This window comes from Diabrotica virgifera, chromosome 7, assembly GCF_917563875.1.
Source record: "Diabrotica virgifera virgifera chromosome 7, PGI_DIABVI_V3a".
Classification (NCBI taxonomy): domain Eukaryota; kingdom Metazoa; phylum Arthropoda; class Insecta; order Coleoptera; family Chrysomelidae; genus Diabrotica; species Diabrotica virgifera.
The window spans coordinates 139493587-139506572 of record NC_065449.1 but is presented as its reverse complement, the minus strand read 5'-3'; the positions used below and the strand labels follow the sequence as shown (position 1 = coordinate 139506572).

Below are 12986 nucleotides of genomic sequence, written 5' to 3'. Positions count from 1 at the left end.
GCGGTAGGACCAGATGATATTCCTGGGGAAGTATGGAGAGCATTGGGAGAGACAGGAACAAGGTGGCTAGCAGGTATATTTAATATAATTATGGAAGTTGGACAAATGCCAGACGAATGGAGAAGCAGTATACTAGTACCTGTTTACAAAAACAAGGGAGATATACAACAATGTAGAAACTACAGGGCTATAAAACTGATTAGCCACACCATGAAAATATGGGAAAGAGTAATTGATAGACGGATACGTGAAGAGACCGAAATATCCGAGAATCAATTTGGCTTTATGCAGGGCAGATCAACAACAGATGCAATTTTCATTAAAAGGCAGTTGATGGAAAAATACAGGAGTAAAGAAACAAACGCTCACATGGTATTCATTGATCTTGAGAAAGCATATGATAGAGTTCCTCGAGAGATTCTGTGGTGGGCACTCAATAAGAAAGGAGTCCCTGGTGAATATGTAAAGATTGTGAGGGATATGTATGAGGGAGTAACGACTAGTGTTAGGACAGGTGTGGGAGAGACTGATAAATTTCATGTGAAAGTAGGATTGTACCAAGGTTCTGTGCTTAGTCCGTATTTATTCTCATTAGTTTTGGACCAGATAATAGCGAAACTACAGGGTAACATTCCATGGTGCTTAATGTATGCTGATGATGTCGTGTTAGTAGGAAATAGTGAAAGAGATTTAGAACAAAAACTGGAACAGTGGAGGCAAGTTCTGGAGGAAAAAGGTTTAAAACTTAGTAGGACAAAAACAGAGTATTTGGAATGTTCATTTAAAGATGGAGTTACTACAAATAAAATGGTATCTTTGGATGGTGAACTCATTGTAAAAAGCAATAGTTTTAAGTACCTGGGATCGGTATTACAGAGTAATGGAGATTTATTTATTTAGCGTATGGCTTAAGTATATCACAGAATATATTTAGATTTATGCATTATACAATGCATCACAAACAGATGTCCAATTTTTTTTTATATATTCGATTGACCCTTCGGTTGCCATTACAAAGTCTATAGGGTCGCCTGTGTATGCTCTGCGTGGGCAGTCCTGAACAATGTGACTGATCGTCTGTCTTGCAGCGCCGCAGTCACAAGAAGGCGAGGGGAGTTTACCCCATCTGTGGAGGGAGTCGGCGCATCTTCCACAGTTTGTTCGAATTCGATTAAGGGCTGCCCAAATCTTACGGGGACGTTCAAATTCGCCAGGTTTCCCTATGATGTCCGGTAGACTATGGTAATGCGGATCTGTCCTACTTTCCCAATCTTCTCTCCATCGGGTATTTAAGTCAAAGTTGGATTGCTGCAGCGCTTGAGCAGATTGTAGAGGGGGTAACCTGGATCGGAGACGGTTTCCAAGAATATCGGGGATGTCGTTGTGGACTAGAAGCTGGCGACTGTCCATTATTTTGTTATATTCTTTAACCAATGCATGTTCGCGGCGTAGGTTGGGTGGTGCTATATTACTAAGGGTAGGTAGCCACATTGTAGGGGTGGGCTTAATTGTGCCTGTTAGCATACGCATAGTACGGTTTAGTTGGGTGTCGACCAGGTGGGTATGCCTGCTATTTAGCCACACTGGAGCACAGTATTCTGCCACCGGATATATAAGGCCAAGAGCAGAGGATCTTAATGTTGATGCTGTGGACCCCCATGTAGTGCCGCAGAGTTTCTGTATTATATTGTTGCGTGTTTTCAATTTTGCTGCTGTTTTCGTCAGGTGTTCTCTGAATGTGAGCGTTCTGTCTAGAGTAACCCCAAGGTATTTCGGGTATTTATTGTGTTTTAACAGCTTGTTATTAAAATACACTCGCAATTCTCTGTTTGCCAACTTGTTGTTTAGATGAAAAGCTGATACTTCAGTGTTTGTAGTACTTGGCTGTAGTCTCCATTTCTTAAGGTATTCGCTGAGGATGGATAAGTCATTCGTGAGAGTGATTTCTGTAGTTTCTAAAGATTGGTGGCTTGTTGCAAGGGTCCAGTCGTCAGCATATCCAAACTTCCGAGATTCGGTTTCAGGCATGTCAGCAATATAGAGGCTGAAAAGTAAAGGGGCAAGGACAGAACCCTGTGGAAGACCATTGTTAAGTTTCATCTGTCTACTCGTCTCCTTTCCCATTATAACCTGGAAGGCTCTGTTGGTCAGCATGTTGTCAATGAGGTTAATTATCTTTCTGCAGGGGATAATGCGGGCCAGTTTATATATTAATCCCTGTCTCCAAACAGTATCATATGCTGCTGTTAGATCTATAAATACTGTTGCTGTCTTTTGTTTCTTTTGAAAACTAGCTTCTATAAAAGTTGTTAATGACAGCACTTGGTCCGTACAGCTTCGATGAGGGCGGAAGCCAGCTTGTTCAATGGGGACATTTTCTAGTATCCTGTGACTAATTATGTTGAGGAGAAGCTTTTCTAATAGTTTATATACCATGCTGAGTAGAGCTATGGGGCGGTAGTTTTCTGGCTTATCGTTTGATTTGCCCGGTTTCGGAATTGCAATTATCTTTGTTCGCTTAAGTGAGAAAGGAATGTTACCTGACTGAAGTATATCATTAAAGAACATTGCAAGCCACTGTTTCGTGTATGCACCACTGTGTATCAAGAACTCTGGATGGATACCATCAAAGCCAGGTGCTTTACCTGATTTCATTTCTTTCAGCGCATGTGTGATTTCAGAAATAAGTATTGCTGAATATTCGGAGTTCGTTCTGTTCATTTGTTTTAATGCCCTTTTCACGTTGGTAGTATGTATTCGATCTCGTGGAGCTCTGGATAGAGATACTATATGGGAGGCAACCTTGTTAGGAGACATTTTAGACTCTCTGGATTCCAGCTGGTTAGCTCCTCCAATTTTCCGCAACAAGGACCATGCCTGCCGGCTTGATTTTTTGAAGTCAAGGTTTTCGACAGTCTTTATCCATTTTTGGCGTCTAGCTGTATCGATGTTGCGTAAAAGCTCATCGGCTATTTCTCGGTCACCACTTTCGAGAAACTTCGTGTATAAGTCTTCACATGTTTCAGTCCATCCAGGCACATATTCTTTGCGATACCCCCTAGGGATGGTTTTCTTGGCAGTGCTTATTACTGCGCCCACAAACCTCTCATAATGTTTGCTGGTTGGAGGGACCCAGCTCAAGGTCCGGTCTAGTTGTTCAGAGAACTTCTTCCAGTTTGCTTTTCTAAGATTCCACCTGGGTCGAGGATATGATCTAATTATTGGAATTGATATTCCGATGGTGATAAGCACCGGACGATGTTGAGTATGTGGGAAGTCTGCAAGGACACTTCTCGCAGTTGTTAGTGGTCTGTCATTGGTATCTTTTGAGACAAAACATAGGTCTGGGTTATATTCTTTTCTCCATGCAGCTGATTTAAATGTTCCTCTGTCTTTGGCATCAAAAACTAGGTATGTGTTTTGCTCTTCGGACCATTCTACTAGTGCCTCCCCATTTTCATCATTCGTGGTGTACTTCCACATTTCGTGGTGGCTGTTGAAGTCGCCGATGTATATAGTAGGATGTGGATGAGTCTTTAGCACTTCTGGGTTCCATGTAGTGGCTGGAGGTTTGTATATGTTAACTACGGTAATATCTCCAATCTTGGTGACTACTTCATGTATATTATTTTCATTGGAAGCAGAAAGTAGGAAACCATTTTCTATATTGCAGCGAATGTAGGTTGCGACGCCGTAATGTTTATCATAGGTGGCTCCCAGTAAATCGTAGCCAGGTATCTTTCCCCTTAAATCAAGCTGGACTTTGTCTTCAGTATGGGTCTCTTGTATGGCAACCAGGTCAATGTCGTTATCGTGTAGGATTTTTTGCAACACTTGGCATTTTGCCTGGCTTATGCCCTCGATGTTAAGGTGACAGACTCGGATACACGGTCCGAGATCTCTAGTCAGTAATGGAGAAATAGATAAAGATGCATGCAGTAGAATTAGGGCTGGATGGATGAAGTGGAAAGAAGCGAGTGATGTGTTGTGTGACAGAAAAAATCCAATGAAGCTGAAGGGAAAATTCTACAAAACAGCCATAAGACCGGCTATGATGTACGGAACTGAATGTTGGGCAGTGAAGAAGAAAGAGGAGCAACGAATGCATGTGGCGGAAATGAGAATGCTTAGATGGATGAGTGGAGTGACACAGAAGGATAAAATTAGAAATGAGTATATTAGGGGAAGTCTAGGTGTGGCATCAATTATAAAAATGGCATAGGTTAAGATGGTTTGGTCATGTTCAACGTCGAGACGTTAATCACCCAATACGAAGAATAGCTGAAGTGCAGATTCCTGGAAGGAGTAGGAGAGGAAGACCAAAGAAGACCTGGGGGGAGACGATAAGGCAGGACATGTTGATAAAAGGGATTGACATTGATATGACCCAAGATAGAATTGTGTGGAGAAATGCAATTAGGGAAGCCGATGCCGCATAGGGATAAGGCAAAGAGAATGATGATGATTCTTATATAGTTACTCGAAGATAGGTATATCAAATAACATATCTACGTATAGATGCGGACACAGGTCACTATTTAGCAACTAAATTATAAATTATCAAAAATAGACCGTATAAAAATAAAAGATCTTCTTCTTTTTATGTAGATATGACTCTGTCTGTTTTTCAATGTGCCTCCAGTAAGTTGTCATTACTACTCTATTTGTTGTCATTCGGCTTATGTGGTCGTTCCATTCTACTCTTCTGTTTTTCACCCAGTTATTAATGTTGTCCACCTCGCATCTACGTCATATATTTGCACTTCAAGCTCTATCCCACAGTGTCTTACTATCGATTTTTCGCAGTGTTTTCATCTCCGCCGTTTCTAGTATTTTTCCCCTTTTTGTATCGGGTCGTGTTTCTGCCGAGTATGTCATTATTGGTCTGATGACTCTTTTGTAAATTCTGCCTCTCACTTCTTTTCCGATGTTTTTATTTCTCCATATTGTTTCATTCAGGCAACCTGCGGCTCTGTTTCGAGCTTTCCGTAGCTAGATAGTGTGATGCCTAGATATTGAAACTCCATGACTCGTTCTATTATTTGACCCTCCAGCTCTAATTTACACCTTATTAGACCTGCTGTTATAATAAAATAAAAGATAAAGAATAAAACTTCATGAACCTTGAAAATACGCTTAAAAAAAAGTGAATAATAAAAACATTAACAATATTGTTCTGAAGCTATTTTTTGTGGCATCTTATTAAGTTTATTTGAGGTTTCGATTTCCACTTCGGAAATCTTTATCAAAATTCAATACATTAATACGCTAAACAAATTTTGTTTTTGTTGCATGGTAAAATATCCTAACTTAATTTTATCTAACTCGTTCATATTGACAATTAATAGACATACACTATTGGAAATCTTTTTTCGGAATATAGGAGCTTTCAATGTAATAAGTTAGATTCTGGATTTGCAATTAACCAGTGTAAATTTCAAAACAACGTCGCGATGTTTCATGTTTAATTCATTTGTTCGACTGCACCGAACTGAGACCTCTGATTTTCAATTAACCAGTGTAAATTTCAATATAACTTCGCGATGTTTTAAAATTAATTCTTTTGTTCGACTGTAATCCCTTTACGCTGGCTTTCGCATAAACGATGCAATCCGATGGTGCACCTCAGTTCACTGCTGTCGAACAAATGAATTAAATATGAAACATCGCGACGTTGCCTTGAAATTTACACTGGTTAGTTGCAAATCCAGAATCTAACTTATTGCATTGGAAGTTGCTATATTCCGAAAAAAGATTACCAATACTATATTATACATTATAAAGTAGGTGACTTTAAAATGATATTGCCAATATTTATCAGTTGCATTGCTGGGATGACTTTATTGGAAGATAGTCCATTCGATTACATGAAATCAACTTGAACCCTTAGTCTCGCATCACTTTTAGATTTTTTTGACAGTTACTTCCCGACGATACTTTTAAGTTCGCCTTATTTTTTCGGTCATAACTTTTTAAAATAAGCTAAAATCACGGTTGGAACATATACTTTCGAAGGAGTAAGAGAGTTCTCGTATATCCAGGCTCACAAATCAACCAAAGTAATACAGTAACAGTAGAAATTAACAGACGTATATATCGAGCAAATAGAGCGTCCTATGGATTAAAGAAACTTTGAACATCAAACATAATTTCAAAAAAGCAGAAATATTGATACACAGAACTCTAATCAAGCCCGTCCTCATTTACGCATCAGAAACGTGGACAATAACAAAAAGTGATGAAGAACGGTTAGACTGTTTTGAACGTAAAATCCTTAGACATTATGGATTATGGCGTAGACGCTATAATATTGAGCTACCACCTTTATAGTGAGTCTAGTATTGGTAGATCTGTCAAAATAATAAACAAGCTGCAGTGGCTAGGCCACTTAGAGAGAATGAATGAGGCGGAGCCGTCGAAACACATTTATAGCTAGTGACCGGATGAAGTGAGAAGAGGTAGGCCCAGAGCATGATTTAAGGACCACGTGGAAGACGACTTGCGAGTGTTATCAGTGCGAAATTGGAAAACCAAGACGAAGGATAAGAAGGAATGGAAGCTGATTCTGGAACAGGCCAAGACCCAGCATGGATTGTAGAGTCAATTATGATGAAAAGCCCAGTTTTTTTCCAACGAACCTTTAGAGTACCTATAAATCTTATTGCGCATTTAACACGAAATCGTTTGAATGACATTTGAAGTATTAAACATTAGCTGATAACTAATAAATGATATTTTTTGACAGAACTTTCTTAAAAATCTGCTTCAACACTTGGGATATAAGGGTAATCGAATTTGGTGGTACTTAGAAGTACCGTTGGTAGACTAAGAGTTAACTTAAGAATGTCCGTCAGAAAGTAAATTAAATGAAACCAATGCCGCCGCAAATTCCTCGGCAGAATGCAGTAGGATGTAGTGTAGGTAGTATGATATGTCTGAATTGTCAATATGAATGAGTCAGATAAAATTAAAGTACAGTATGCAGCAAAATAAACAGTACTGAAATGAATATTTAAATGTTTATGATTATTTTATATTTAATATATATAATATAGCTTTGCAAACATTATTCACCACCACATTCCCGATAAAACAGATGTTAAAAATGCCCTCTAGCACGAAAAAATCTTTCATTCTAGTCCGCAATTCCGGAATGTTGACGGTGGATCCGTCTGCCTCCTTCAGAATTCCCCATATATGTACGCATCAGGTGGCGTTAAGTCTGGTGAGTGGAGATCTTCCAAAGTGATCACGCAGCATTCGAAGAGACTCCCTGGCCGTGTGACAAGTTGCCTTGTCCTGCTGAAATCATTTTTGATTTTAAGCTTGGATCGTTTTCGCGACCTTTTTCCGTATGACCGAAAATAGTACTATACGATAATTTTTTTTTCTGCAAAACTGAGAACCGTCTTGATGTATTTAACATTAACATCACATTCACGTGATTACATTCACATTCATACGTTACAAGGACGTTAGGAAACCACTCAGTACATTTCGGAGCATAACACAATTTAAGGCAAACACATTTCAGTACCTACTGTTTATTTTGCCGCATACCGTATTAGAAGAATGTTTCAATGTTTTGTATTTTGATAACGATTTTCGAAGTGGAAATAGAAAGGTCAAAATAAATTTTTATTTTAAAGTAAAATTGTAGCTTATTCGCAGTAAAGCTAGTAAAGTATTAGTATTGGTTTCTCGAAACTTAAGATCTTGAAAGTTTTGTAGCAATCTGATATCTAGTCTTAGTTGATATAATAATTTGTATTGTATTGTCATGTGTAAAGCTTTTAATATTATATTTTGTATATAACACTTCTTGTAAGCTCATCGTTTGTTTTTATTTATATTTTTGTGGAGCTTGACATTAATACAGGTCAAGAAAAATGTATTGAGCATGCTAAGGAGATGAACTAATTGTATATAATTTATATTTTTATTTCAGATATGTCAGTCCACCAAATTTGAAAATGCCTCAACATGTAACTGCCTTTGTAAAATCAAAAGGTATATCCCAAGAAGAATATAGTAAATTAGAAGATATTCTACCAGAAACAGATGTCTTATATATGACTAGAATACAACGAGAGAGATTTACTAGTCAAGAAGAATATGATAAGGTAATATTAAATAAAATAGTAATAGATATTCATTGGGAAACTGAAATGCTTGAATGATGAATAGAGACCACTGAGGCGGTTCTAGATCTAATACATTTATTTCCCCACCGATTTTTATAACCGAGTTACAGGGTGTTTTATTGATTTTGCCAATCTTTCTGGCCCCATAACTTTAGAACCACCCTGTATATTTTTTTGATATTTGGTACACATATGCCTCATTTAGAAATCAAACCACCCAACTAGCAATCGCAAAAAAATCCAGTTCCGGATTAACAAAAAATATAAATTCATGGTGACCTTGAAACAACCAAAAGTACATCCAAGTGTGACCCTGTACATCCAGATTTTTAAAATCCGTTTGCATATTTGAAAAGAGTACAAAAAACTAAGTGGTTCGCTTCAATCACCAAATACTTCTTTTTTTTTTGGTTGATCATGTCGGCCTTCGACAATAATCCATAAATATTATATTATACTAACACGTCGCTAAATAGTTCTAAAAACAACTGAGTTTTATATAAAAGCAGACTAAAAATCTAAAAATTAATGTATTAATTCAGAAAACACAAAAAAATCGCTGATTTACGGAATTAACCTATGAAATGCCAGTAGGTAGTGTCAAATTTTCATATATGTCAACATTTCATAACAGTGGAGTAAACTTTGCCTGAAGTTGGACCAATTACATGGCGCAGTAAATTTGAATTACTCCTCCTATTGTAAAAACAGGGTATAGATATAAACGGTTCATACATTTATAAGGGGTATTCCCATCTCGGCTCACTATAATCCTTTAGTGCTTTATGATACCTCAGGTACATTTTAAAATCCCCCATGTCGGATCGAATATTAACAGGTAGGCCCAAGGTTCATATGAGGTAGGCCCATTAGTAGGTATAATAATAACTTTCTTGGAATTAGAGATACGGGAAAATTTCTTATTAATATGAGGACTATTCGCGCTGCATGCCCTGAACCTATCCTGAACTTACCCAAAGGGAGATCGCCTGCTCATTAGGTTTTCATAGGGAAATATTCGATCTTATTGAACGTCCAATTTTGTAATATGCAGGCGTTCTCCCTCTGGGTACGTTCGGGGTATACAGCGCGAATAGGCCTATAGAAAAACAACCTTAACTAATAATGAGTGATTTATACATACATATATTTCTGGTTGAAGGTACACTATTGTCACAGTTTTTGCACTATGTTTTACAAAGCACGACAAAATACATAACGATGTTACTCGTTCGACACCTCGTAGTGGAATCAATTAATCTTTCAATTAACTACTATTCAGTTTTTAGACAAAATAGAGTATAATGACATCTTTAAAGCCCATAAGTGAAATGTTTAAATATAATGGTCAGAAATGACACTTTTTGGCGTCATGCCTTGAATTTGTATTTTGAATAACCAAAAAACATTATAATTAATATATTAATGTCCGATTGGTATATTATTTGACCAATAATGACATGATTTCGAAGCCAGTTAAGTATGGTATAATGCCCTAGGGCGTTATTTTGAAAAATAAAGCCCTAGTGCATTAAATTTAAATAACTAGTTAAATACTGTTAAGTTGACCAATAACAACCGTAGTAAAACTATGGTTACCACAATTACGTTACGACTATTGCTGGTAAATGGTAAACGTACTTATTTGAAAACTAATTAATTCAAAATTCATTCAAATTTTTTGCATATACAGAATAATTTAGTCGGACATTAAACGTTGAAGGTACCACGGGTATTATAGATAATAACGCTTTCGGTCAACGTATATCCCTCGGGCCAAAGGCCCTAGGTATATACACCATTGACCTCAAGCGTTATTATCCTTATAATACCCTTGGTACCTTAATGACTATTTCAACATTTCCACTCAAATATTACAATGTTCATTAATGTTTTATTATTTTATCAGGCTTGTGGTCACTTTATAGTAACTCCAAAATTGATGACTAGTGCCAAAAAGAAGATGATCGTTCTCCATCCTCTTCCCAGAGTATTTGAGATAAGTCCAGAATTCGACACAGATCCACGAGCGGCATATTTTCGTCAAGCTGAATGCGGTATGTACGTCAGGATGGCAGTTCTCACAATGCTTTTGGGAAAATGTTAAGTTCTGTTTTAAATGTGGTAAATTGTACATTCCATTTTTATAAAACCGAAATGATGATAAAGATTAATTTTGTATAAAAAATGTTTATTTCATTTACCTATAATGTAATTCTTTTAATGCCACTTAACAGGTTTTCGCTAAACAACTACGTACTAAAAAATTGTACTGTTTTAACGTACATATTATGCGTTATAACACATTTATATACATATACGTCACAAGAAGAAACGACGAAGTATCTTTGCAGGTGAACATATGACTTAATCGTGCTAAACACATCTTACAAACTACTATCACCTAGACTTCTGTATACGTGGAAATCACCTAGAGACAACGGAGAAGAAGTTATTATAAGAAACCAAATAGACTATACTAAAATCACAATAAAGATGCATTAGAAATAAACAAACCAAGACACGTTGAATGTTACAAGGAGCTCTCCCAAATCATGAGTTACAATGTATAATTGTAAATCCCAAATCATGATTTACATAGTTTGGACATTGTAAATCATGATTCGGGAGTGCTTCTTCTCGTAACATTCAACGTGTCTTGGTTTGGTTATTTCTAGTGCATCTTTATTTTTATTTTAGTATATGTATTTGTTAACAAAAGATATCGAAATAGTTTTAAAAGTGTTAAAACCTACCCAGGCGCTGAAATTCAATATGGCCACAATGGCAGCTAATCTGGAAAGCTCAACGTAGATGGCGCTAGTGTAGTTGGAGGTCACGTTAAAACTGTCCAAATCTATATATTTCATTTACTATCAATCTTTACCTCAGTAAGTCTATAAGGGGTTTCGACCTTAAGCGTTTTTGTGACATGTAGGCCTCACCCCAAATGTCATCCTCAAGCTCATCACACAGGTTCGTCCAGCAGGCGCGCTTAGACCTCCTTCTTCAGGTCATTTTTTGCGTCATTATACGCGTCTTTGGCCTGCCGGGTTCCCAAGTAACACAATAAAAACATTTTAGTTTTATTTAAGGTTTATAAAGGTTTGATTGTGGTAACTAAGAAGATAATGGTTTTAAAGTTACCTTGTAGATATACTGCCAGAATTTTAAAACTGTTAAGCATTTGTCACTAGTTTTAAAGTATCTAATAAGAGTATCAAATAAGACTAATTAACCTTAATAAATAATTTGTCTTATTGTAGTTTTAAAATGGTTTATTCTCAGTTCACTTTAAAATTAATCAGTTTTATGAAGAACTTCCGGACTGTTTGGTTTTATTAGATTCTAGTTTGTTTACCTTTTAGTTTTATTGCAGTTTTATAGATTCTCCTAATATGACTAATAAAACCTATTATTAAAACTACTTGACCTCAAGACTATTATGTCAGTAAAGCATATGCCTTAAAACTATTTTTTTAGTTTTCTTTAAAGTTGCTTTCTTAAAAAAAGTTTAAGTAAAAAAATTAGTAGGGTATATTAAAACCAAACGCTCTTAACTGAATCAATATGGATACCGTAAAGACTAAACTATGTTTCTTGTTAGAAACAATAAAACTAAACACATCCCCTCTTCTTTCATGTCGAAAATGGTCGGTCATTTGTTTTAGAGAAAACAGTGGTGTAGTGTGTTGTAAAAAGTGGAAGTGCATTTAGTATGAAAGAAATAAGTCGCAAGTACTTAAAATATAAACGAACTGGTCATTTTAAAAGAAAAATACAACAGACACAGCACTACGACGCCTTGATTTTAGGTTAGATTCACATTAAAACCGAGTGGCATTATTGACAGCAGCATTAAAACTAAACGTAAACAGTTATTTAAAACCAGTTGTGAAAACAAAGTTTTAAGAAGGTTTTTATTTTTGGTTTTATTGACCTCTTTCTGAGTCGGCCCTTTTATGCTGAAAGCAGTTTTATTGCAACCTTAAGGTTTACTTAAAAACCAAATGGTTTTAATTTTAGTTTTATTCTACAGTTTTAAAGCATCCTTAAAAGACTTAATAAACCCGTTCGGTGCTACTTGGGTTCTGTCCCTCTGTCATTGATTATAAATATTCCACAATTGTACTTATTAATCAATGCCTCTGTGCAATGCGCCTTAGTCTGAAACAGTGCGTGCGATGATTTTGCAGATCCTCATTCCACCAATACGGTACCGTATACGATACCTGAGTGCTGCTCGTGCTGGCCTTATGCGCGCGTATTATGGCACTTCTAAGACTGGAGAAGTCCGTGACCTCCCCGCGGAAGTCACTAAACCTTTCGGTGAAGATTGTCCTATTGAATGCCATAACCTTTCGGCCGCCACCGATGTTCACCTTGGTGTTGACCTCGTAGGAGATATACTTGTGGAATGTGAATAGATTGTCATCCAGCACATCCCACTTCGTGACCCTACTGGCATACTTGTCTGACATCAGCGTAACGTCGATATGGGTGCATGAGTCCCCTCTCTCGAAAGTATGCTTGCCGTTGTTAACGGCTAACAAATCGACAGAGGAGATCCACTCATTCCATACCTCTCCTCTACTGCCGTTCCTTGGGGATATAGTCTTTCTCTACCATAGCCGTTTCCATGATGCTATCCACCTTATCCCGGTAGGTCGCCATGTTGATATTGGGAGAGATGTAGCAGGCTATAATAGCCACATCAACCAGCTTGAGTTTTACTACTCCCTCCCTTGATAAGGTGGATAGCGACATCGCAGAGCGTATCCGATATCCATCCGAAATTCCTGACAATATTCTTATTCGGCTCTGGAATAATTGAAGACACAA

The 12986-nt window shown here is 37.1% G+C and overlaps 1 protein-coding gene across 1 annotated transcript in view; it reads left to right on the top strand.

Annotated features, from left to right (window-relative positions):
• Window positions 1–10332, top strand: part of LOC114336164 (CAD protein) — a 206016-nt gene extending 195684 nt beyond the window's left edge. The window contains exons 13-14 of the mRNA XM_050656981.1: window positions 7949–8123; window positions 10054–10332. Coding sequence (XP_050512938.1) covers window positions 7949–8123; window positions 10054–10251 — 373 coding nt within the window. The 3' untranslated portion in view covers window positions 10252–10332. The remainder of the gene's footprint in view (window positions 1–7948; window positions 8124–10053) is intronic.
• Window positions 10333–12986: the final 2654 nt, after the last annotated feature.